This window comes from Platalea leucorodia (genome assembly GCF_965183815.1).
Source record: "Platalea leucorodia genome assembly, chromosome: 4".
In the NCBI taxonomy this organism is placed as follows: Eukaryota; Metazoa; Chordata; class Aves; order Pelecaniformes; family Threskiornithidae; genus Platalea; species Platalea leucorodia.
The window spans coordinates 35192547-35220162 of NC_138826.1; the positions used below are offsets into that span (position 1 = coordinate 35192547).

The 27616-nt window shown below is 43.6% G+C and overlaps 1 protein-coding gene across 11 annotated transcripts in view; it reads right to left on the reverse strand.

The window, feature by feature from the left end:
• The window catches only part of JMJD1C (jumonji domain containing 1C), a 63669-nt gene extending 37548 nt beyond the window's left edge, over positions 1 to 26121 (reverse strand). For 5 of the 11 annotated variants that reach the window (XR_014227970.1, XM_082310104.1, XM_082310105.1 and 2 more), the window contains exons 1-3: positions 20659 to 20688; positions 13819 to 13910; positions 3050 to 3155 (exon numbers count right to left, since the gene is read on the reverse strand). Coding sequence is in view for 8 of the 11 variants with exons in the window: in XM_082310104.1 (XP_082166230.1) it covers positions 3050 to 3056 (7 nt within the window). In the remaining 3 variants the exon portion in view is untranslated. Of the gene's footprint in view, positions 1 to 3049; positions 3156 to 13818; positions 13911 to 20658; positions 20773 to 25590; positions 25656 to 25954 lie in introns of those variants that run through there. The other 6 variants (XM_082310110.1, XM_082310111.1, XM_082310103.1 and 3 more) reach the window with 6 other exon arrangements.
• Between the last annotated feature and the right edge of the window lie 1495 nt (positions 26122 to 27616).

Below are 27616 nucleotides of genomic sequence, written 5' to 3' on the forward strand. Positions count from 1 at the left end.
CCCAGCTCCTCCTCTCTTGCATTCTACTGTTAACTGCACAATGATTTTCAGTCTCTTGCATAACCAGAACCAGCCTCTCCCCAGCTTCTTGTCTCGTTTTAGCATTTACAATTCCAGGCCACTGGCTTCCAAGTCCTTTCCCAGTCTTCTCAGCTTACAAGCTGCATCCTCCCTTCTCCATCAGCTTCCAGCTTCTCTTACGCTCTTCTGCACTGACCCAGTGCCAATTTCTTTCCTCTTACTCCTTGTTCTAATCTATGTCTGCCCTTCATCCCAGCTGTTTCCTATCTATTTTTAAAAGAGACTTTATCTACCTTTAAAAACAGGGGGGGTGGGGTTCTTACGTGCTGCTGGGGTGTCAGGAAGGAGAAAGATTAAACTGCGGTCATACGACACAGGACAGCTCAGCTCCAGCCTGGCCCAGCCCAGCCACAAGCAGCCATTACAGGAAAAGCCTGGCTTTGTCTCCAGTCCCTGGCTGAATCATGCTCAGCTACACATTGTTGAAACAGCCTGTGCAGTACTATCAGGAACTATCTTCAGGGCTGAAGCACACTCACTGTTTCAAGATTATTATGCACGCAGCCTCAGAGATTGTAGTGATAATAAATCTAATAGGAAGAAAAATTCAAAGATTTTAATTGTTAAAAGTCAAAAGACACTTTTCTATGTTCCTTGAACTGGTTTTATTTGTCCCAAAAGCTTTCAACTTGGCCAAGTTTGGGAGGAGTTTGTTTTTTTTGAAACAAGGAATAAACTACTTTCCTGCCAAACCTACAATCTCTACTGCAAAGCATGCTGCTGTGACTGCCGCCCAAAGAAAAGGTCATGAGGGCCAATTTTTTTTCCTTAGTCTCATTCTTGTGAATAATTGGACCAGTTTTGACTAAAATTCCCCCTCCTCAAATTGGCATGTTTCTTTTCAAACATTCGGAATCTGATTTTAATATTTTTCTCCAACCCTCCTCTTACTTCAGATAAACTGCATTTTAACGGTGATAGTCAAAATAGAAAATACTAAGATACGAGATGACGGCTTCAGCATCATGAGACAAGGAAAAGGCTGGATTCTAAAAATGCTGTAGAGGATGAAGTAAGAGAATATGGTAACAACCTTAATAGATGCGTCTAGACAAGGTAGAACTGAAAATGTTGCTTAAATTGCAGGGAACAGGAAAATGGTAATAACGGAGAAGGTGAAGAAAACCAGAGAAGGGAGGGGAGGAGAAAGGAGGGATAACATGACTAGATTACAGCAGCTAGCACTGCTAGAGGGCTGTCTGTAAGCCACTGCAAGGTTTGAGCCAAACACAAAGTCTCCGTGGCCAGGAGCAGATTATGCCCCAGGAGAACGTGACAGCAGTCTCCACCAGCTGACCGCTGTCCCGCGGGGCTGAGGTGGTGGCACTGCAAAGGCCCACGCGGTGGATGGCACGTCACTGCCCGAGGAAGCACGTCCCTCCTCGGGCCACACTGCGTCACATCAGGTGAGCAAGTGGATTTGAACTGCAGCTTCTCCTTAGATGAGGAGAGCTAGTCTGCAAGGACGTTTGGATTAGATTCATCTCATAATCTAAAATACTCTTAACTTGTGCACTTCGAAGCATCCAAACATCTGTTTGAGAAATTATATAAAATTATGTATATAAAGACAAAAATACAGTTCCTGGAATGATGGGATGTAAATGAGTTCTGTGGATGATGGGCTGGCAATTTCATTTAGATGACTACTTCAATATTCCTGGGCCTTTGCTCAAGTATTGATTCTGTACCAGTGTACACAGAGGCTTTTATAATTGTCTTATTATTGTTACTCTAATGAAATACAATAAACAAGCTCAAGTTTAGTTTCCTTTTCATATAGCCCTAATTTGATTTCGTATCACCTCTCAATCCAGTTTGGGCTGCAAATTTCATCAACAGACTATTAATTTATGTTGTATCTGAGGATATTAAGATAAAATCTAAAATGACTAACACTGACGTACCAACTTACTATCCACACGATTCTGCGCATTGCTTTTTTCAGCATTCTTTCTCTGTGGCCCGTAAGAATAATCACATCTAGTTAAATTAAAAACTCCCCAGAAGGAAAGACACAAGTTTTTTACTGTAACTTCAATATTATACTTACCATATTCCTTTGGTCTTCTAATCTTAGTTTTATGAAAGAAACCAGACAGCAAGCAAACCTCAGCACCATCCTTATAATATCAGATTATTTACTGCTCTCCTCCCCATCTTAATTTACAGAATGACTGCTTAAGTATTTTTGTCCTCAAATTGCTTTACTGCTTGCCTGGGGACTTTAATCCAGACCCACAGAGGTTAGTTTCTGCCCCTCATTGCTAAGAATCCCTCCGTAGAGCTGCCTGTTAGCTCTGCGTAAAGTTAATTAATATACTGCAAATGCATATAATATTTTTATTATCAGCAAGATTGAGCCAAAATAATTTATTCTAATCATACTAGTTTTCACGTAACTTGTATCTACAGCGTAAAAATGATGTATGCATATGCTGCAACCTTCCAGCATTAGAATCAAGTTACAAAATTGTAACTGATTTGAAAGGCACTTTTCAATCAGGGGTGAGGCTGTGGGGTGGGGATCTGAAAGTGTTCTTCATCTGTGACAGAACTGTGAAGAACTACAAGCACAGACAGATATTGGAGAAGTTATCACACGTAATAGTAACACTAACAGAGCACAGAACAGTTTTTTAAACATGCTAAAAGGTGCGTGGTTGCCATTCATACACACTTATTTTCACAACAAATTTTACAAAATATCTACGTTCAGACTAATGATATTCAGCTTTTGCTGTAATCACTAAGACATCAAACAAGTTAAGAACAGTCTGAAGAAGTCATGCACAGCTTCTTACATGGTCTTGTTTTCTGGAATTAACAAATACGTCCGAAAAATAACTTCCAAGTTAGAAATATAGTCTCCGTTGTATCGCAAACGCTATGGGATGAGCCCCACACAACTAATGGCCTTAAACTAGCTAACACAGAATAAAAATAACACAATTTCCCACATAATTACCTTGCATAAAAATCTCCTGAACCTTTTGTTCCTTTACCCAGGCTTTTACCTCCTCATGTAACTGCGGGTTATCCCTGAGAACTGGGTTTAGACTGTCTACGTCGTCCTAAAGTAGAGATTAAAAAAAGAACCATATGTTATGTTTACTTGTAACATTTCTGTTTATTTTCCTAGATGTATTTTAGAGTACAACGTTAAGTCGTTTGATGCTAATTTTACTGATTGCCTACAAATCCCTGTGTTATTTTTAGAAAAAACTTAAAAAGCGCAACATAGTGCTAGAAGTTATTTCATGGGAACATGGTATGTCAGATCCTACATGTGGCCAGACTTGTAAGCTATTAATAGGATCACACTTTCATAAATACTGTCTTACTACAAGCTAAAATTGCCCTGTAAAGACTTCAATGTTTACAGGTATGCAGAAAGAATTGTTTAAATAATGATTAAATGCATTAAAAAAAAAAATCTGTTTTCCATATCTGTAAAATTTACTATGGACATATTGAGCATAAACATAGATATAAAACCCACAAAGATAATGCATAAGAGATAGCTGTATTGTAAGAGAAACAAACATTCTGAGTATAACACCATTACTGATTTTAAAGTATGTAGGCCTTTGTTAATTAAGTAATTTCAAATAAGACATGTTTTAATTTTTATTGTATTTAGTTCTCCTGGAAAAGATTCTTTTTCACCGAGTAGGACATCATCTGGGAAATTAAGACACATTTGGTGGCACTGTCCTCCTAACAAGGAAAAACTAGGCACTAAATCTGGTTCATATCCTTAAAAGCATGGCTTAAATCATCATTCATCTCTAGACTTATAGAATACTTATTTCTCTTTATTTCAGAGCAAACTTGCTATTTCTGCCTTTGAGGCTATGGCAGAGAAATAAAGCTGCACCGCAGCCTGGCAACTCCTCGTGCAGAAGATGGTCTTGGAAATCCATGAGCCGCAGGAACGTTCATTTGTGCCAAGAGAACTTCAGACAGCTAAAATAATCAGAGTGATTCTCCACATACAAAATGTAAAATGTTTTATCAGTAATGCAGCTGAGATCAAGTAATTTCTTTCCTTAATCTCCAACAAGTTCCTTGATGTTTCACAATTTATTATGAAGAGCTCCAGCCACAGAATATAAAGATACAAGCAGCACTCAGGGAATCATGCATTGCTGCCAGGCCCTCAAGTGACATGAGCAATTTCTCTCTATTCATCTGGATGAGATTATTCCTGCTAACCCACTGATCACAGGATGTCTATTGCAAATTCAAAATTCACTTCCTGACACTTGAAGATTTGCTGTGCTCCATTATGGAGAATGCATCAATGCTTCAGTTATTACAGAAAATTACTCTCTCTCCTTACACTTTTGAAAAGGATATGGCCTTGGATTCAAAAGGAATGGTCAAGATGATCATTTTAATAGATGTAAAGCAGAACAAAGTATAACTGAAGGGGAAGAGCAACAGGACCTCTACCACCAAGTTAAAAACACGAACCAGGCAAGCATGTTGTTAGCATTATCAGAGGCACAAGAGAGTCAACACTAGAATTTATTCAAGGATGGCAGACTAGCAAAACACTTCCTCTCCCGAGGCAATCTAAAAAGGGTATTAGCTGTTCTACTTTCCTGTGCAAATCCATTTTTTAATTGATCCTACATACAGGAACAACACCACCACTGGAAAGAGGGAATGATTTGCCAGGGGAAACCAATAGACCCTGGAACTGGAGCTGTGTGATGATCATTCATCTGTCCTCCTTCCCATGCACTCTCTTTCACAGCAGCTGCAAGAGATTCCTGTACCAAAAATTTCCCCTCTCAGATCCACAAGCATTAGACCTAAGCAACAGACTGAGGCACTGCAATACTGGAAGTGTGGCTGACTTAAAAATGCAGTTAATATGCAGATCTCGTACATTTTGAATAATTCCTTCAGTCCCATCTATGAAAATTTTTATTTTTGTTTCAAGACTATATACATTGATTAGGTACCATGAAGTCAGACCTGTTACTCTTAACGTTATTCTACTTCGATGAGTTCTCTATGCAAAGTTTTTGAGTCTCTATGTCATCTGGAGCCACTTTTGATTTGTTTCTGAAGGCGACACACACTGCTGCTTTTCTTTTTTTAGATTTCACATCCTTCTTAAGCGTCTTTGCCTTCTTTGAACTTGACACTGAAGATGCTGGTGATCCTACAGACAGTACATCTGAACCTCTTTTGTTCTACCTCCTATTCAGATCCATGACATATCAGTACCTTTGATTGAGAGTGCCTAGTGTGAACACTTAGAAAAGGAGGCTGCAAAGTCCATTTTCTACTTCTTTCCTCACTCTTGGAGAAAGATGAGCTCATCTCAAAGATGGCCTTAAGCACACTGCTTTAGCACATACCACAAACTCTGGCAAAAACAAGGAGACAGGGCAACAAGCAAGGCTGATGAATTGCAGTCTCTTCCCTGTCTTAGCACTGAAGGTGAGCAGATGACTCTGCGGTGCCCAGTCTTTTTCATTACCCTGTATTTGTATTGCTCAAGAATCAACAACTCTGTCTACAGATTTGAACCCTGGCAATTACGGCCTTCAGTCTTCCCCTCCTTGGTCAAAGTAGCAAGATTGACAGACGAACCAACAGAAGAATTAAATGCACTGTAGGATTTTCCTCCAGACTTCTCCTCATCTGAAAGTAGTTTCACTCACAAAAGTAAGTATGGTACCCTCTCCTAGGCTAGTTTTTCCACAAGTCCTGGAATACCTCCTCCAGGAGGATGTTAAAGCTGGTCTGAAACCCTTATGAAATGCAAATCAAATAAATAGGACTGCAATTTTCTTCTTTAAATCTACTGTAGGAAGCTCTTTATGTACTTCATATGGCAGTACCCCTTGCTCGACAAGTGACTATATGCAATACTGGGGAGCAGACAAAGGGCATATGGGCTAGAAAGATATGGTTGAGATAATCCTTCCTGCCCTTCTGGAAGACAGTCACATGAAGCAACATGACTATCGGAAGCTTGCCAATCTATGTCAGGTTTTTTAGATCTTTGCTGCTATTCTTCCTTCTTTCCAGACCAGAAGAGGAATTCACTTCGGGTGCAGGGGACTTCCTGCTATAATTATCCAAAGAATACTTGAGTGGGCTGCACGTTTCTCTAGGTGAGAATTCTCACCTGCTAGGGACGTGCTTGACTCCTAGGAAATCCCGAGAAGAATAAAGAATGAAATTTTCCCAAATAACAAAGTGATTCAGTGTTTTTCTGAGTATATCTGTTCTTTCTTCTGGAGCAAAATGATGGAACGGGTTGGAAACTATAGACCATACCATCAGGTTAAGATACTACGCTGCTCTAACCAGCAAGCAGAAATATTTGTTCAAAGAAGCGTTTTCAGAAAGCTTGTTTGGACAAATGTAATTTATCATTCAAAGCCACAGGTGAACAAGTCGAGATCACTTATAATGCTTCTAAATTCCTCTAAGTCACAAAACAAACAGGAATTTCAAAGACAGTACCCACAGAAAAACAAGCCAAAATCCAAATAAATACAGAATTCTCCTACTCAAGCCCCATCCACAAACAAAATACTGTCCAAGATACTGTCCAAGGCATCCCTGGATGAGCCAAACCTGGATGTTGCCCAAATACCATACAAAGTGCCTTCTGAAAGGCACGAATGACCACAAGCTCCTTTTCCACTTTGGGCTGCTGGGCACGTGTGTGGTGGGAATGCCTGCACGTTTCCACAGCTCTCTGCCTTCCAAACAAGACTTGCACTATTGAAGCAAGATGTTTCCTCAGCATTTTAAAATACTTCTCCAAGTCATTCTTCACAAACTTTAGGGGCAGAAATGAGTTCATTAAATCGAGAGATGAAACCCTGGAACACAAAACAACAACTAAAAAGCAGATTCAAGTAGCTGCCCCTAAACCCAATCACACAGCCTGCATGCTGCTTACAGGAGGGTATAGAAACTCCAGTCACCTGTCAACTCTCCGTTTTCAGTGAGGAACTGACAATATGCATTCCACAAAAACCAGTCCTGGAAAAACAGTGACTTTTGCCACTAGAAAGGCTTAAATTGGAGCCCTGAAGACCAAGCCTCAACAGACGCCATGCATTAGAACCGGCAAACGTTTATTTGGGAAAGTGCCTCCTTGGCCACAGTGTCTCTGCATTTGGCTTCAATGCATCAAGGACATCTTTCTAATATCAGTAGGAACTCATTTCAGCTAGTGTTTTACAGAGAAAGACTAAGTGGATTTTGCAGTCCTCGCAAAGGTCAACACCACATTAGTCCTCACCATCTGTGGCTTAATTAACTATAGCTTCCTCTGGCTGCTTAGAGGTTTTCTGATAATTTAGGACACGAATTAAATGAAAACTAGTACATAACCAACTTGAGAGTCCTGTTTACATTGTTTATACAGTATATGCTGCACACGAAAACAAGCATTTTGTTAGTACTTTAATGGCAGAGGGACCTCATTTAAATTCAAATGATGCAAGTGAAAAATTCAGACATCAAAGTGTCAAAAGCTTGCACCTTCAGTTTTCTTCTTGTTTCATGAGTGAATATCTTGAAATCAGTTTCTATAAAATTAGTCCCCCCACTTCCTCCCCCTCCTTTGCACCAAATAATTTTTACAACTGCATGGAACTTCAGCTGCATAGAAATTCAATTTGGAAATTGCAGTCTGAAAAACGAGGAACAAGATAAGTCAACACCTGCTTACCAAATGCCCCAACAGTCTTCAGAGAGCAGTGGCAGCAAAAAGTTTTTGGTTTTTTTGTTTGTTTGTTTTTGTTTTGTTTTTAATCTAGACTGCTGAGAATTTATACTAGTCCTCTAATGCCATCTTTTAGAAGATTATTTTCTCCCATAAAAAAACTTCTCTCATTATTATTTTCATTCCTTGGTAACTAACCTGCCTTTTCTTTCTTCTTCCTCTTTTATCTTTCACTGATTGTGTCACCTGACATATCCGATTGTATCACTGATCTGTAAGCTCTTTCACGGATTATAACTTTTTAACAAACCTTCAATCTTAATATTGTCCTGCCTGACATCAGAACAAGCAGGGGGAGAAAAAAAAAAAAAAAAAAACACAAAACAAAACAGTGACATAAAAATCTGAATAGGCAGAATACCAAAAATCTTAACAACAACATCACCTATTAGTTGGTAGCATCCCTCTGCCACGCTACAAGGCTTTTTTCCAGTTGCAAAATATGAGAATCTAACTAAAACACAGAGAAATTGGCAGGAACTGACACCCCCAAGGGTATCACCAGGCAAGTGCTGCCAAGGCCACACGGACCACACCAAAACCCTACAGGGAAATCATCAAAATTTAGCCGAGACTAAAATATACAGATCTTCTGTTGCTTCACCCACCTTTCTAGACACATACGCATGCATAAATTGCTGGTAAACAGTATATTCCTTATTCCTTTCTGACAAGTGAAAGGCTATCCCAGCTGCCACGCCACCGCAGCTGGCAGGCAGGAGGTCAGAGAGGCGCTGAAGGCTGCAGGGCTGTGCTGCTCCACACAAGCCAGCAGAGAAACGCCTTTCCAGAGGGGACGGCTCCAGGGGGAAGACATCGACCCGACCTGCCGCGCACCCCTGTAACTAGGGCAGCCTCCCTCCCGCTCCGGGCTTCTCGTGAAGGGCAATGCTAGCCAGAAACACCAAGGCTACAGAAGGCTAGAAAGTTTTCTGGGGAGATGCTAACTTCCCAGTTTACCTTAAACGGCTTTGTCTGAGCGGAGAGAAGAAGCTTAGGCTTACCAGGCGACGCTAGCGCTTTCTATGTAAACCCAGCCCACACTTGACCTATTTTCTGCTGTTCTGAGCGCACGGTCACAATTTACCTCATTCAAACCCGGCAGCTGCTGGGCTACATCTGAACCAGTTAAGTCAAGCTTGAAGGCACAACCCTGACCCCTAAATCAGAAACAAAGTCGAGCTGAGGTCAGCCCTGCTCGCACGTGCACAGAGGCACGCCGCATGGGAAAAGGCAGGGACAGGCAGCGATGCTCTCCCTGCCTGCAGAGGCCAGGCCAGAGAACAGGGATAACTAATCCCTTCCCCACAAGGGGCTCTGAATGCATTGTTCAGAAAAGGACAAATGTTTATAGACATTTCAGACCACAAACATTTAAGATCAGGGTTATTTTCAGTGTCTAACAGCAATGACTATGTTTCTGTAAGTAGAAAGTTAAAGCTACAGGGAAAAAAAGATGAGGACTAAAAATATAGTAATTTTCCAACTGTCAGTAAACTTAACATCTCTCAGGAAAAGCTATCAACAATTTTTCTTTTGCTTCCCACTCTTCCCTATGCCTAATACTTCTCCCCACACACTCCTACTTCCTTCCTCATTCCACCTGTTCAATAATTAAAGAGTTGACACCGATGTTAAAATTCTAATTATCAGGTTTGAGAATTAGGGGAGCAGGGCTGCGTACGCTTCTCCAAGTGATGATTTCAGGCTTGAAGAAGCATCATTGCACCAATTAGTTCAGTTCTGGAAGAATAACTCACACCCTTAAGAATACCAGAAAATTTCTATTAAAAATATAAAAGATTCTTCTATGAAAAATACACTAAAGTTAGGAACATAAATATACAGGAAAAAATCTGACTCATAGTCAAGTATTTTCTCTGATTTTATCTCACAAACACAAAAATAAACAAGAGATATTTGCCTTCCTATAAGACTGCCAATGTCACAGGGAAACGGGCATGCCAGAAAACTTGCTTTTTACAAGTCGGCTCGTTATTCCTCTATCCGTAGATGAGAATCTGGTATGGAAAGGCAGAAAGGAAACGAGAGCGGCATATGGAACGAGCATGCAGCAAGGAAGCAAGCAGCCACCAACGGATAAGCAAAACCAAACCTGGGCCAGGCAGATATTGTCACAAAACAACCTAAAAACTGCTCTAGTGACTTCTACAATAGTTCTGCATTTGAAAATAGAGGTTAAAAAAAAAAAATAGATGACCCTTATGCTCACGGGTTATGTCACTCTCTCCTTGAGCAGCTGGGACAATCTGGGTCAGAAAAGCAAAATCTCGTGGAGTGACAGATGTATCTTTCAGTATCTGATCTGACTTCCCCAAACAAGTGGAAACCTGGTGGGCTGTCAGCTTCCTCTTAGAGCGCTGTGGTGACCGTTTGTGTTTGGTTCTTCTCCATGTACAAGCGAATGAAAGGTCAAGTGAAAGGCACTGCTCCATGTCCATCTTCTCCTTCATTTTGATGACACAGCCGTACGTTTGCTTTTGTTTTCCACTGAATCACATTTCCTTCCCCTTCCTCACTGCAGGCTCTGTACGTTTATCACGACCATCTCAGCAATATGCAACTTCGTCCCAATTTTGCATTTTGTTTTATCTACTCCTAAGAGAAACAGGGAGGGAGTACTGGTCCTACCCCACTCAGCCAGTAACTCCCAAGCCATGTGGGGATACTGGAACAAGCCTTTGAGTCACTTACGAAGCCACTCAATGCCACTATGGGAAAAGAAACCTCAAAGTGCAGACATTTCCCTGAAGCAAGCAATTAGCAGAGTGAAGTTGATGCTAAACAAGGAAAGCAGCTAAGTGGGTAGATTGGAGAAAAATCTTTTGTACGTTGATATTAAAATTTAAACTGAGACCCAGACACCCTGTGAATTGTGAACAGCTTTCAAAAGGTATCTAACAACTCCCCAAATCATAGCAGCTGAAGGACAAGCTGTATGGATGGAGGTGTCTTTAAGCAAAAAATAAAGTACATTCTGTTCATCGTCTGTTGTCTGGACTAGTGGGCTGCTAGAAAGGCAGTCTAACGCCCCCAGAAATCAAGCCAAGAGATCAGTTCCTGCTCAGAGGCTGACCATTTTACAGAAGACACATCTTCCTTCCATCAGGGATGGCAGAAGTTACTTGCGGCAGCTTGAACTGGCGGAGTTGGAAAAAGTATACCGCCACCACAGATAATAACAGACCGGATAGTTCATCTCTTATCTCATAGTAGTTACCTCCATCAAATCCTTTATCACTTGCATTACTCAGTAACACAGTGTTATTTGATGAGACTACTGATAACTACTGTATTAAAGAGCAAAGGTCTCTCAATTCAAATCTGCAGAAGAAAACTGTAAAACACTATCCAGTACGTGGCAGACTGACAACAGCTCCTAGAATCAACACCACCTCTTAGAAATCCGCATCGGAGTATCCCACTCTCGTGAATGACTCTCTGCTCTGTAATTTGAACTACCACCAACTTAGATTACCAGCAGTCACAGAGCTACCCAGTCTCTTCCGCAAATATCCTTGATCCTATTTATCAAATAGGAGCTCTGGGAACATACAACTTTCCAGCTCCTTTCCCTCCCCATAACTAGTGAGGATTATGGGCGGATACAAATCCTTCCCAACAATAAAAATATCTTAACAGTTTTTTTTTTTGTCAAGAGGAAAGAATACATCAGATAACTTCAAAATGTTCTTGAAAGCCAGTTTCAGTGGAGACCGGTCCACTTAATTACTATTACATTAACGTTTCATTTTCAAGTGGTTTTCTGGGGTTTGTTTGTAAATGCGTCTCTTACAACAGTGCTACCTAACAGTGTCGGCCAACATGCTGATAATATGGAAGTAGTTCAGAATAAAACACATTTCTCTCACGTTTTAAATGAGTACCACTGTATTCGCACAGAACTTTTCAAAGTTAATTTCTAACAGGGTTTAAGGCAGCACTGCACGGAAGCAATGCATCTGGGTTGGAAAAACAATTAGCACATTTTCTTGCAGAATTTCATTCAGAAGAACAAACTTCCCCTGGTCTCAGGGATACGGCGCAGACCATCTGGCCCATCACTGTGCAAATGTGGAAATGCTGCCTCTGCTCCAAGACAGCATCAGAAGCAATGCAGCCATCATCACGTGCTTTTTCTCTGCTAAGAGCTCCATTCTGACCTGCTGGAGCCATTTGAGGAATTTTCCCTATAAATAACAAGAGGCCTGACCAGCTGGGATGTATGTCATATTTGGATTAACACTACAGCTCTCTGCAACTCTGGAGAAAGCAGTGGCTGTGCCTTTTATAGAACAGATGAATAATGGTCTTGCAAAGAGGAAAGACTAAATTGCTAACCAGAAAACAGGGACGTTTCAGTTGTTGCTGCAATAAGTTCCTTGGGGTAAACTTACAAAAGTCATTCAGTGTTTAAAATTGATACAATGCTTGTCTATTTCACAATATTTTTCCATCGATAAATCTACTAGCACACAGAACCAAAAAATTCCTATTAAAAACATAATTCAAGACTGAACTACATCACGGGGGGCAGGGGGGAAGAGCCTGTCAAGCACCATACTTTAGACACCAAGTCTTATGCATACCAAAATCTGCTTTAACCTGATTTTATCTGTTGTATACCAAAGTGGCATGGAGTGGTAAAAAGAAGATAGCAAAAGGGAAGAAAACATTCACACTGGGTAAAAACTCAGCCTCTACGGTTGAAATATAATTTCTAAACTGCATGCTTAAAATTCACTACTAAAATCATAAAATACAGATTAATTTGTGAGATGCACAATTACTGTGCTTCAAACCCACTTGCTCAGCAAAAGCATACTAAAATACTACTCCCAGTAATGCTGGCAGACACACACAAGAAGAGGGGGATGCAGGGGAAAAACAGGAATAGTTAATTTTAATTCCATTAAAAAGACAGCAAATATTTGCTAGATTGAAGGGGGGGATCAATATTTACAAACAATGGCAGTAAAAAAAACTTTAGAACTATATTTAATTATGTAGCATACTGTCAAAAAGACATGAAGTTTGATCAGGAAACATACTGTACGCCAAGCCCTCTACATCAAAACTACTGCACTTTTTGTTTTATTAGTGAAGTTATTCCAATGTCTAAGAAAATAATAAGATTCATACTTGGTTTTAATCGAAAAAAAAATTCAAGTTTGTATAAAATTCCTTGAGTTTCTCCCCAGATGCCTGGCCTGGAAAAGGAATTCCATATACACACCTGGAGCTCTCAACCTCTACTAACGGCAGCTTGCTGAAGGCTGTGGAGCAGTTCTCATGAAGCACTAACCCTAGACTACAATTAGGTGTAATTTCAAAAATACGTTTTGTAAGAAAAAGTTATAGAGTAGCAGCCCTGAACAAAGCAATGTTCTATCAGAGGAAGGAATGAAAGCAAACAAAACCTCAGCACTTCATCAAATGAGCTATTATGTTTATCACATCAAGCTAAAGCTGAATTCTGGTAACAATACATTTCAATGAAACTCAGTTTCCCCCCTACCTGAAATGCAGGAAGGCCTACTCTTTTCCCTGCTTGGGTAAGCACCCTCATGTAATGACTGTGGGATTTTACCCTCATTCATGCTTCAGAGTTCTCCAAAGCACTAAGGATTCCCAATTCCAACATACAGCAACTACCTGGGAAAGCAAGAAGATACTGGCAAAGCACCATCTGGTTATAAAGTGAAACAGACTTCTCTAGGAGCCGACTTTGTGCCTGGAGTATGAAAATAGTGTTGGTCAAGAACATCACATAAGAAAAATACTTTAAACTTTAATTTTTAATAAATCAAATGTGAAGATTGGAAATTTTAAGGAAACAGAACCAAGGATAAGGCACCCTTCTCTTATTACCGAGCAGTATTTTCCACGGGCTTTTACTAGCGAAAAAAGTAATCGTTTGTGATCAAACACAGGAAGTTCCTTACCCAGAAACACTGGATGGATTTGTAAATTCAGTAATCCCAAGACTTCTTTTGAGAAGTACTAAGATACTTCAGTGAAAGGATTTGATCTTCACCTTCAAAGAAGAAACAAGTTTTGTTCCATCTGTTCTGTTTTGAATTCCTAACTTTTAAATTATTTATTCCAATGCTATCTCCTGGAGTAGGATTAATGAAGTCAAATCATTTAACAGACCATGATTTTTGAAAAATTGTAGGACAAGTAAAACAAGTTTCTCTACAACAGTGGAAGGAAACCTGTTTTCCTATGGATTTGAGACCTACCTCCACTATAGCAACCTCAGCTTATCCCAGGGACCTCACTACTCTTTCCCCTTCCTCCTCATGTACCTTCCCACAGCCTTCAGCTGTTCCACCTGAACTCACTCCTACTACCTGGAAGAGCCACACTATTTGTAGCAGCTACACCACCTGCCTCCTGACTGATGGCCTCCCCTCCATGCCACTCATTTCCCCAAGGCTTGTCAGATCTGGAAGAACTCCACTCCTGTGTCAAACCTCCCTGAGAGAGACAAGAAAGTGACTAAAGCCCTTATTTCTTAAGAAATCTATTTTGAGAAAAAAAGACAGATGAAGTCCTGAGGGAAGCAGCTCTTTTTCAAAGGGAGGCACAAATACAGGCTTAGGAGAGATGATGTACATCTCCCTCTGGGGCTCTGCAAACGGAGGGTGCCAATCCCTCCTCCCTCATTCCTCTCTCCTTGCGAGCACTCCCATGAAACTCTTCTGTCCCACACGTGTAACTGGGAGCAAGGACTAGTATGACTCATCTGACCCACTTCTAGCTGGATGCAGCCTTTTGCTTCCCCTCACATTGGAAGCATACACTTAAACATAGATGTGTCGGTAACAAGCTGTTTAGACCACTGCTCTTCACAACGCTGCCAGAGAAGCCAGCTGGACTGCTTATGGGTGGTCCAGACGCCAGAGACACAGGAAAGAATAGGGACTGCTCTCAAAGACGACACTGAGAAGAGTTAAAGATGCAGAAAGTCGTGCGTGCCTCTGTCGCCCATGGAGGAAACGAAAGCGGGAGGCGAGCACATGACGGCCACGGCTGCCAGCTGGCCGGCACCAGGAGTTCCCGAGCTGCTTCTGTCAACCTCAAAGGGTGGGACCAACCCAAAAGCTGCTGCCCGCCTGGTCAGTGGAGGTACAAGTTTATGGGAAAAGCAATTTTCAGCTGCAGTAACTATTTTTAAGCCTGAAGTTTAAAGCAAGAGAAGTCTGAAAGATGAGTGCACTGTATGATTATGGGGTGCTTAAAATACAGACAGAAAAATATTATTTTATCCCTGTTTCAAGATGTTTAAAGAATTTTTTATGTGTACATGTCGTTACTACACAAGCCACGTTACACGACTGGCTTGCTCTTATGAGCAAACAAGTCGTGAAACCTCAAAGCACCCAGGCCTGAAATACCCAACGTCTGCCCATAATAAACAGAAAAGGAGAGTAACAGAGTTGCACAATGCCCTTTTCTCAAGCCTTACTTCATGGCATATAGAACTTGAATTTGTAATAGATCAAGTAAGATTAGCCGCAGCATTAGATCCTGAATCCAAGGTACCTATTTCATGATTAGTGAGAAAGTTTATTATTATTACTTCAACAACCTTGAAGGCGTGTTAGACATTTGACCTGTCAGCTCTCAGACATGCAATGCACGTTTACAGAAAGAGCAAAGTACACACGCCTATCACTGTGCATGTAACACCTCCCACAGGGGATTTTTCAGCGCCCTATCTTTACATCTGCAACCTTCAGCACAGAGGTAGACAGACCGACCTTACCATTTTGAAACACTAAGGCAATGAGGCTTGTCTTTTAAAAAAAAGAAAAAAAAAAAAAAAATAAAAGGTTGTTCTGATGGAGAATGTGAATAAGTAGGGTGGATCCAAGATTCCACCAAAGAGAACCGAAGTGTGTTCTTGACTCTTTTTTTTTTTTGGTTTGGTTTTGTTGGGGTTTTTTTGGTTTGGTTTGGTTTTTTTTGTTTTGGGTTTTTTTTTGTTGTTGTTTTGTTTTGTTTTTTTTACCCCCAGTATGCAGGAAGACTTTTTGAAGACTGTGTGCACATCTTTCCACTTCCTTCCTCAAGTAGTGAAATACCCTCTTTGCAGGAAGTTTAATGATTGTGAAGGAACTTAATTTGAATTCTTTGCCGTGGCTCAGCTGTGCACATTTGTTCCAAGTGCTGTGTGCTCACAAATCCTTTGGAAATATATTATCACACACACACACAATGTGTATTTGGAAATATATAAACTATCATGCACCCTGCTCTGCCCGACCCAGACAGGCAGCTGAAATGCACTGACTGCTTGGGCAAAGCAGAGTCTTTCCCGGTCTCTCCATCAGTGTATTTTATTACGGAAAAACACAATATAATCCACTTTTTGTTATTCTTTATTTGCTTGTCGAAAGTGTAATGCAGTTGACTCCAGCTGCTTCGGCCAGTAACAGCAGAATCACACACTTCAGCCCCATAGTGCCCGTGACGGGTACTGCCAAACACCACCCAGACAAAAACACCACACTGATGAGGTCACACATACCATATGCTGCGCTTTAATGCTTCACATCCCCATCTATAGTCCTTCAAGTAAACTACAATACTTAAATTAAGGCATGATCAGCTTTGCTGCTGCTGAACTTACTACGTGTATCATAACAAATAGACACATAGCTGTCACAGAATAGTATAAGTAACTTATTGCAGAAAACCATTTCAATTCTAATTATTTAATTTAGGTCACACTTGTAATTGTGTAGGCTTACTGTAGTTCTGCTTAAAATATTTTAATAACAAACATATTTGAAAATATGTTCATTTTCAATAACAAACATATTTGAAAATATGTTCATTTTCCATCTATAGCAAGAGCCACTATAAAACCTACCACATTTGTCAATTTTTACTTAATCACAATATACATGATATACTGTGAACGTAAAGTAGAAAAATATTGAGGACCTAACTTACACATCACATTTCAAGACTCCGTTTCCTACAGATACTAGTTTGACATAGAAAATGCATGTCATAAAATTTATGTCTATCATTCCTGCAAAGGAACATAATTTTCATTTCATCGCTAAGCAAAGTACCACAGCAAATGTTCCTATCTGCTTTCTCCTCAAGATCCCCTTGTCACCACCATAAAAAGAACTACATGACTAAATGGTCTGACCATCCCAGATTAATGAATGAGTCATTCTCAGTCACACACAAGTTTCACGTAGACAATAATACCGTTTGCATCCTCTATGAAGCAACAGAGATAAAAGACACCGGAAACAAGTTGTAGGTTGGTGTTTAAGGCACCGCACATACAGAAGCCAAGAATTTTTACCGAGCAGGGCAGGATTCAAAGCAGTACACACATAAGGGAAAAGAAAAATCACATAACACATTTAGCTGTAAAGAACAAATGCACTGACAAGTGCAATACTTGCTATAGAAAACCTTGTGAAGATATGAAAAAATGGAAAAGGGCTAGTAAAAAAAAAAAAAGGCAGCTGCATACCCTACTTCTAATAATGATATTCATCTAGCTCTTACGAAGGTTGCTGAATCTCTTAACAATTGAAACATGTTTATTTATGCAAAGAGCAGACATGGCATGGGAATCTGTGGTTCACGATTCCCCAGCGAGTCCTGCCAAAGTCTCTTTACTCCTGTTCTGGAAGAACCACTTCTGGTAACGACCGTAATTTAGTTCTTTGCCTACTCAAACTTTGTTTTTTCTGCCAAGACTAAAAGGGTGCCAAGTGTGCTGTTTTCTTTGCCTTGAGCAGCTGTCACCTTTAAACTGGACAGCACCACCTTATTCATGAAGACCTTCAGCCCAATAGTTAGGTTAAACAGCACTGCGTTTTCTGATCAGAACTGATCTGAGCAGAAGTCATACCAAGTGCTCCTCTGCTGCCCATTACTAGTATTACGAGTATATGCAGCGATGGGAAAAATTACTCAGTAGTTAAGAATTGTATCCGAAGTGAAATGGACTCTTCCCACACAGATTCAAACTTTGTTTGTTTTGGCAGAAAGGTACTGGAATTTTAGGCACTAACAGCAAAATGCAATAAAAAAGTGTTTAGATCACCATGGTCTCCAAGGACTTCATATTGAAAATGTACAGCCATGAGAGCTTAAACCAAAAACTAAACACATCTAGAAAGACTCAAAGTTAATTCATCTCTGCAAAGAATGGTTCCTCAGTTCTGTAACCTGCTCAAAAGCAGGTTCCAGAGCAAACGCAGGAGCGAAAAGGACATTTTTTTCTTCTTTTTAGAAAAGTAGATTTTCACAGGAAGTTTACCAAAGATTTAGCTAGGACCTGTTTTCATAGCAAAGAAAAGGATGGCCTTCCAGAAAAAAGGTGCAAGTAAAAACTACCTTACATTAAGAGACTGAATTTCCAGCATTAACAAAACAAACCAAGCAAAACAAATGAATAGAGACAATCCTCCCACTTCAGGTATCTTTCAGGAGAAAACTGTCTCATAATGATAAAGTTAATATTTCTGCCTAACACACTGTTGCTACATAATTCGGTGAGCATATTTTTAAAAAAATAGTTTCTCTTCTCTTAAAGACATTATCATTCACTTAAGTTCTTACCTGTACAATTAACTCGTAAAACTTGGCTATGAGACATTGCTAGCCCTGCAAACAGACATGCCTATGGAAGTAAATTTCTAAAACTTCTCATAATTGTTCAAATGCAGAAATCTTTATTTGATGAAAGCTCAATGTTATTTTATGTATCTACATTCAAGACCTGAGCAATATCCAGTTAAGATGCAAATTCTGGATGTTTTAGTACTTAAAAGGAATCTCTGACAGCAGCCTTCTTGCAATGTTAAAAGAAACAATTTAGGTAACTCTTGTCTCCTAACTACTTATGATTGATACAGATCAGTATCCTGCATCTCAGGCTTTAATAGACAGCTGTTTGCTCCATGAGAGGGGGAAACAATCCGACCTCTCACACACAGTTAGTTGCCCTCTACATGTCAAAAATGGAGGCCAGGAGTTAGGGAGACCAACCTTATATCTGGAACTATTTTTCACAAGCTTTGTACCAGTTTTTGGTCGACATCTCTTAAACCCAAAGTTGCTAATGCTGTTAATTACGGTATCATCTACCAAGATATTATAAAGCCAGCTGTTCGTATGACACATTTTCAAAAATGACACCTTCAATTTGTATGCACCTTCCCAAATCAAGGTGCTTCTCTGTCTAGTACTGTATCAGTAAATACTCCTTGAAGTGAAGGACCTAAAATGCATATAGCATCGCTATGTTACTGCCAGCCAGGCCTGGCAATAAGATTGTTTTTTTACAAAAGGCAGTCTTTCTATATATACAATTTGTTTTGCTCAGCTCATCTCGTAAGAAATGATCCATTGCCAAAAGGAGACTGATTACTGTTACTGGAATGAACGTTATTAGAGACATGATCCTGATAGATCTCAGGCAAAGGGCAAACGCTAGCACAAGTATTTGCTTTGTAAAATGAATCTGTAAGATTGCGGCTGGACTCTGAGGGTGAATTTACACTTCACGGCTCAGCTGATTTAAGAGGTCGCTGCTGCCAAAGGAGGATATCCCACTCTGCGCTGCGTCATCCTGACCCTCTCCCTAGAGGAAGCCACAGCACTCACTGCACCCTGGGCTAATCCAGCTCAGCTCACCAACATCACATGTTCCCCCCCCATTTTTGAAAATCAAGGTTGTGCTGGTTTAGAAGGCTGAAGGCGCTAGCACGGGGTCTGAGAGTGGGAACTGTCCTTTGCAGCAGAGTCAAGCTGTTTGAGCAGCTCGAGCCATAACATATAACCTCACCCTGACGAGAAGCGTTGAACTCGTTTGGCTTCCCCACCACAGACACACAAAAGCACCAGCCCTTCCACAAACTGAGCCTCCCTCTCCTTTCCCCAGCATTCTCTCTCAGTCACTTCTCTTTTTTTAGCTCTATATTTGGTATTGGGAAAAAAACATCTTGGTGAAGGAGGAGGGAAGAAGGGGTGTCAGGACAAAATTACATAGCATTTATTCAAGGCCATCTGTTATTCCAAGTCTCAAAGTACTATTTCTGTATCACCGCAGTGTACCATCCCAACCGTAAGAAAGAATTTATGGCTATTCTAATTGCAATCAGTTCAGCACAAGTTGAAGAATCAAATGTTTTTCTATTTGTCACAGAAGAGATTTTTAGACCTTCGGGGTGGGGTGGTTGTTAATAGTTTCTCTTGTTCTTTAAATACACACACAGCAATATATTAATGTGTTTCTAATTAGTGAAGAAGGCATTAAAATCAAGGATACTGGAAATTTTAGCAGGCTTAGAAACAACAGCAAGAGAAAGTGGTTTTTCTTTTTAAAAAGTTAACATTTTCTGCTATTCACTCTCAAAAAAACCCCCAGTAAGTCAGATATCACTGTAGTAGTGCAAAGACCTAGAAATGAAAGCCCAGCTTCAGAAGGATGGATACTGTCTTTTATCTGCCCTACAATTAATGGTACTGATTAACCTTTAAAGGGCTCAGGTATTTTACTTAAAGGTGGTTCAATATTAATTGCATAGCACTCCTTGACATGATCAGATTCACTAGAATCAGATACAGTATCCAATAGAACCTTTCACAAAATGAGCAACAATGTCTGCCAATAATCAATAGGAAATTGTTCCTGTAACACAGAACTTGACTGCAAAATGCACTTAAAAATAATAAACACATGGATTTTAACTAAGCTAAATGGACAGTACTCACACACTAACCAAATTTCTTACCTGATAGGGCTGAAAGGCACTATCTTCAGTTATAAAATCCAGCTGTTTGTCCACAAGGAATTCTACTGCAGTAATTGAATTGTATACACTTTTTCCAACCAAGGGCTTGAATGTCTATTGGGAAAAAAGAAAAGAAAATTAACCAATTAAAAAAAGCTCAGCACATCAAACCCCCAGGACTGTACAAACACTGACGTAATTCTTTCATCAAAACAAGTTAAAACAGAATAACAATTACTAATTATACAAGAAAGGAGGATTTTTTGGTTTGTCGTTTTTCCTTTGTGCCGTTGGTGGAAAACCAGCTAGAAAAGGGAACTACACCATACATTCTTCCTTTCCCTCATTGTGCTTGAGCAAGAGTGTTTACCACAGAAGCTCAAAGTACAGGAGCACGATTGTATCTTAAACATACAGCTTAGCACGCAGATCCTCTCCTTCTGCCTGCAGGACTAGCTAGCGCAGTGGTAATTACAGTAAGGACGCTGAAGTGGAAACCGACTGCAGACGTGAAAACGCTCCCCGCCTTCCTGTTCTGAAATCGTTCACCTTGCCTCGAGTCAACCATCTCATTTCCCTGCCCGTCTCTGCATCTGTTCTGACTCTGCTGCCTGCCGCCCCCGCAGCCGCTCCTCCCTGCAGCAACCGGCTGCTCCGGCGCAACGGCTTTGGAGAGGACAGCGCCCGGTCCCGAGGCTTCTGCAGCAAGGCCGGGAGGTTTCCTGCTTCCCCAGCATGTGGGAGGAAGCAGGAAACCTCCCGGCCCCACTGCAAAAGCCAGGCACGGAGAAAGGGGAGCGGGGAATAACGGGCTCCTCCATGCCCCCGTACAGTCTCTGCCCGAAGCAGCCCGCCTCGGCCAGGCGCAGCGGGATGCAGTAGGCGAGCGGGGAGGGAGCCATGACTTCAGCGGGTCTCCCCCGAGAGGGGACGAGCAGGCAGTCCCCTTCCCTGCTGGCTGCCTTTCCTGGAACAGAAGCGCAAGGAGAGTGTGACTGAGCGGGGACGTACCGAGAGGGGATGAGTCAGGTGAAAAGGAAATCCCAGCGGATGGAGGGGAGAGAAAATGCCGCTCTGAAGACAGATGGGAACAGCAAGAGGAAGGCACGGGTGAACAAAAGAAACGACCAGCAGAAAGAACATGCAGGATATAAGGGGAAAAAACATGGAGGGACAGAAAAAAAATAGAGGAAAGTTATTCTACAGGACAAAAAAAATAGTAATGAGGGAAAACAGGAGAAGAAAAAAGCCCTTTGAGACCGATTCTAAATTTAAAATGCAGGAGGAAAAGACAAAGAGGAGAAACAAGGGCAGGTCAAACCACATGAAGCGTTGTGCAAACGCTACACCAACATCTGTTAAGGTGCCGCTATCGCAACAGGACATCGCTAGCTCACACGCAACACCCCGCAGGCAACAGACCCCCCAAGTACTTACAGGGGGAGGGCAGGATCATGGCCGCCTACTTACAGATGGGGAAACCGAGGCACGAAGCAATGCCGTAACTTGACAAAAGTCACCTAAGCGGGGCAGCGGCAGAGGCAGTGACCTGCCCTCAGCCAGTCTGCAGGCAGCTCGTAAGAGACGCACTCAAGGTTTTATCAGACTTCATTACCTACTTTACAAAGGTGTTGCCTTGTGATTAGGCTAAATATAACTCAAGCCTCTCTGGAGCTTCAGCTTTAGCACTTAACAAATGAGAGAATACCTCATTGGAGATACTTAATACTTTCTAATAAATACATCCAACTCTACAAATGCTCAGATTTAGTGTACTGCATTCTTGTTTCCATTTTATTTAAGGTTTCGCTTCAGCTGTTACCCTTTCTCTTGTGAGCAAGGAAAAAAAAAACCTATCATTCAGCCATCTCAACAACAGGGTAACTAGATGAAAGGGCTGGAGGGGCAGGAGAACATGATAATATGCTAACTACAGGATCTGAATAGTAAATAATTATTTAACCTCTAATAGTTAAGAAAGGGCCTTTGCTCTTGCATCACTTTTCTATAATGGATCTTGTATCGCTAATGGTTCGAGTTAAGAGAGGGTGGAGTTCGCATCACGAAACTGCAAAGCCTTGAGTGTACAAATTCGCAAGCGGACAAGCTTTTCTTTAAAAAAGTCAACGTTGTAGTCTTTCAGTTCTTAATCCGCCCCCGCATCTTCGCAGACACTGTTCTACTTTTTCCACGCTGGCTCCCTTCTAACTTTCTGTGCTATTATTCAGGTCAAGAAACACGTTTCCGACTACAAACAACAGGACATACCACATCATTAGCTGAAACGAAACCGTGTGGAATGCGGCTAGCAGCTATCTTTCAGGATTCAGACAACGCTACAGATTAAGGTACGTGTGAGCCACCGGTTTATCTTACTGCTGGTATTAAAAGAACTAGTTCCAAATATAGATCTGTGAGCATGATTATTCTAAGAAGAGAAACAGAATGCCTTCTCATTTGCTTTCACAGATCTAAGCCTCTAGACAGGCCAACGCCCCCAAAATACGCATGTGGAGGACACAGGCTATCCCACAAGCACAGAGGAAAAATATGTAAATAAATAAAGCAAAACTACGCCATGTCACACGCCACCTCATACGCAGATGGCTGCTCTGCTGCACACAACTTGAGATTTTTCAGACGCTATTAGAAAACATTCCCACTATCAAAGAACAACAAAGCCCCACCCTTTAAAAAAAGCAGGCCTTCTCAGGAAAGCAAAGTCCAGACTCCATCAGCTCCAGGAGATAGGCAGGCCACCAAGGAGATACCCAAACCGGGACAGGCTAGGGATTTGAAAAATCTTAAGACTGAAGACATGACCAGCTTCACACCACACACCACATATGCACAAAGAAAAACAGACTAAGAGCACAGCAGGCAAGAGTCAGCTACTAGAGGCAAGCATGTGAGACATGTAACAACATGAAAATAGATGTAAGAAGGTCCAACGAGCTCCTTGCAGACTTTCAGAGGAAGGCGCTCCCTCTTTCCGTTCCCAAAGTGGAGGACAACTCTAGGGACAATCAGGCATACTACTGAAACCAGAAAAAACTGAACCTCTTCAAACAAAAGTCTCCCTTTCAAACTTGCATAAAACTTCCTTTTACCATCTACGTTAACCCAACTCCCTGAAGACCACAATTAAGCAAAGGACTCAAGCACTCAATTTTAAGAGACATCTGACTTCACCACTCTTGTAAGCAGCTGCTTGAAAAAAATCCCATTTTTTTTCCACCAGATTTCCCTGCTTGGCCAAAGGGAGCTAGATGAACACATACACACACTTTGGTTGGTTTGCTACCGAGTTCCCCGATATGAATAAAACATATTTCTTGCTCTGCTCCCCCTCATCTCCCCATGATTTTACCCCAGCTCATGCAGAAATAACCTGCCTACGGGAGGCATCTGGCACAGTTCTGAGACTGAGAAGAAGAGTTGGTTTAGGAGGTTAACGGTTGGACTCAATGTTCTTAAAGGTCTTCTCCAACCTAAATGATTCTGTGATTCCCAAAATCCAAACAGATTTTTAGAAAACATTAAGTACCATCACTTCACAGCAAACAACCTCAAAACCATTCGATGGCATTCACCAAATACTCATGAATACAGCAGATTACTCAGACTGCTTTTTCTAACGCCCAGTAACAGAACTCATCTATTTATTTATCGTTTCAAAACCCCCATGGCAACCACAGGCCCTGCTTTCCCGAGGAAGCAGTACCGAGCAAGCACACAGTGCATTTTTATCTCTGCCTACTGCAATTAAGCAGCTGTAGACGTGGTAAGCCGCCCCCACCATGGGAGCAGGCAGTTCCCTGGCACCGGCCAAGGGCTCCGGGAGCCGCCGCACCTCGGCTGCGAGCTGCTGACTGCCCCCGGCTGCTGCAGCCCGGCGCTGCCAGGCTGTGACACCCAGCAGGCTCCTTGCAGCAAACGCTCGGGTTACAGCTGAGCTCGCAGCTGCCGCTCGGCTCATCCCGCACGTACCGCTACTGCCTCGTCTGCCTCGCTGGAGCCTGCGGCCTGCTTCGCTGGGCACCCTGCGCCTGAAGCCTGCTCCTCACACCGCAAAAGCGCTTCTTCCTATGCACATGTACCGCATTTGCCCCCTCCTTTTTTTTTTAATATATCTAGAGGAATTTATACCGTAACAGACTGTTAAAAGGCTAAAAATTCACTCAGGAAAGCTATTCTTAAACTAAAATCCGTAACATAGTACAGGTTTTCCTCTTTAAACCACAAAAACCGAAAAGATCGTGTAAACTTTATATATACGTGCTATTCAGCGAACTTCCCCGCATATTGTTCTTCAGCCTCGCTGTTTAGTCTGCAATAGCGCAAACACTGGCACCTTTTCATTATGACACTTAATCATTCAAAATAGCTGTAGCTCTCTTCCAACGCCCGTTTGTTGCCATGGTTTGTGCTCAAAGGCAGAATTACCGAGTCGAAAAGAGCGGAAGATAAATAAAGCAGATTTGACATAAAAATCGAGCATCGACTTTTCTCATTTGCAGACTACGTTGCCTGCATTCCCGAGGGAAGAGCCCATTTCCAGCCGAGGCGCTGTTCCGGGGGGAACTCTCTCGGCCCTTCCCCGGAGGGGGTGTCGGAGCCGGCAGCGGCCGGCGGGCCGCGGGAGCGGAGCGCCCCGCAGGAGGAGGCAGGGCCGCCGGACCCCTCCCCGGCGGGGGCGCCGCATGGCAGCGCGCACGGCGCTGCAGCGGCTACCGCGGCTGTTTTGTAACGGCCGGGCAACGAGCCCCTGAAGTTCAGCAGCCAGCGTTAACGGCAGAAATTCAACCCCCCTAACAAAAAACAAAGCAAAACAAAAAACCGATTTCTTAAACTAGGTGTTTCCCGTTTTTCCGAAGGGCGCAGGCCGCCCCTGCGCGGCTCCCCCGGGGCAGGGGGTTGCCCGGTACTCACGGTGCCCCCGGCCCGCCTCGGCGGCCCACGGCCTGCGCTCCCCCGCCGCCGGGCCGCGCACAAAGCCGCCGCCGGCCGCGTGCCGCGCCGCCCCGCGCCCGCGGAAGCCCGCGCGTCACGTGCGCCGCTCCGCACACGGCGGGGCCGGGGCTGGGGGGGCTGAGGGGGCCGGGGGCGCGCCCCGCTCCGCCCCCGCGCCCTCGGAGGGCAAACAAAGACGCCCCGGGCCCCTCGGAAAGTTAAAATGCCCGCGGGGGGAGGGGGGTGTCCCGCGGAGCAAGCCGCGGAGGCGCCCCCCCGCGTCACGGCGGCGGATTCCCCCCCCGCCGGAGCGCAGCCGATCCCCCCGCCCGTCGGTACGCACCTCGCTCGGCGCCCCGCGGCCCGGCCCGGCCCGCGGGACCTCCGCGCCCGCCTCCGCCTTTGAACTCACAAGGAAAATGGTTCTCGCCGCGCCGCTTCCGGGTCGGGCCGGGCCGGGTGGCCGCGCCGGGGGCGGGGACGGCGGGGCCGGGGGAGGAGGCGGCGGAGGGGAGGAGGCGGCGGGCTCGCCGCCCGCCCTTTGTGGGGCCGGCGCGGGCTAGCGCGCAGCTGGGCCCGCCGCGGAGGCCCCGGCGCGTCCCCGCTGCTGGGTCATGGCGCGCCGCCGCCGCCGCTTACATAAGGGCGGGCGCGCGGTGCGCGGTGCCGGCCATGGCGGCGCTCTGCCGGGGCGGGGAGGAGCCGGGACGGGACGGGACGGGACGGGACGCGCCGAGCCGAGCCGAGCCGCCGTGAGCCGAGCCGCGCCGCGCCGCCGGGAGCCGAGCGAGAGGAGCACGCCGGCGGGAAGGGGCGGCGCTCGGCAGGCGCGGCCCGCGGGGGCGGGGAGGCGGCCACGTCCCGCGGGGCGGAGCCGCGGGCCACGTGTGGCGGCGGCCCGGGATCGGGGCCGGAGCACGGGCAGCCGGGGGCCGCCCGGCCCACGCCGGACCTCGGCACCCTGCAAAACCTGAAGCCCAGTTTACGGCCTGAAGCCCTCCCTCCCCCCGCAAAGCCCCCGCGGCGCCGGGTCTGCCCTTGGAAAGCCTTTCCCGATCCCGCCCTCGGGTGGGCTTTCTGAAGTCAGCAAACGGTGGCGACAGTTCTGTCCACATTCACACCCCCACCCCCCAAAAAACCCCCCCAAAAAAGCCAAAAAAAAACCAAAAAAGGAAGGGCGGGCGAGGCATGAGCTCAGCGCCTGGTGTCGGTCCAGAGGCAGCGCCCCGCACGGCGGGGGACAGCGGGCAGCCCTGGGCGGCCCCGCGCCCCCCCGCGCCCCCCGGCACAGGGGCTGCTGCTCACCCGAAAGCCCGTCCCTAACAGCACACTTCGCCGCCAGCAGCAAGTATTTGCAGCCCATAAAGTGGTGCAAAACATTCTCAAGCACAATTTTCTAATTTTCAGCGTACGGCCTGTTTTCTCCTGCTGACCAAAAAAAAAAAGAAAACAAAAAAAAAACCCAACACAAAACGTGTGTTCCTACTGTTGTACAGAAGTTAATGGCACTAACCAACTAGTTGTTCACAGTTTACATAAAAACATCAATTCCCCTGAGTAGTCCAGGGGGAAAGAAGAGCATGGTGCACTATCTAATGAGAAAATGGTTTCCAAACAGAAATTTAGCAGTAACGCCTGTAATGCATTCCTTGGGTTTCGCTCACATACACCAGCATGGATGAAAAAAAATCACAAGGGAGGTTGGGATAGAGGCATTTACTTCCTCTGAACCCTTTAAACATAAACAGCTGTACATTTTTTATTTCATGGAAAAAATACAAAGCATGTAGTTTGCCAAGAAAGTATGAGAATAATGGGAAATCAATGCATGACTACCTCTCTGTTCTCATCTTGAATTATTCCAAATGATGTAAGCTTAAAGGTGTACTGGAATGCTGTAAAATACTGAGCTCTGAAATAATAAAATACTTAAGTGCAGTTAAAAATTAAAGTTGAGCTAGAAGGCTCTCTACACACCACGGACCTTTCTCCGGCAACTGGATTT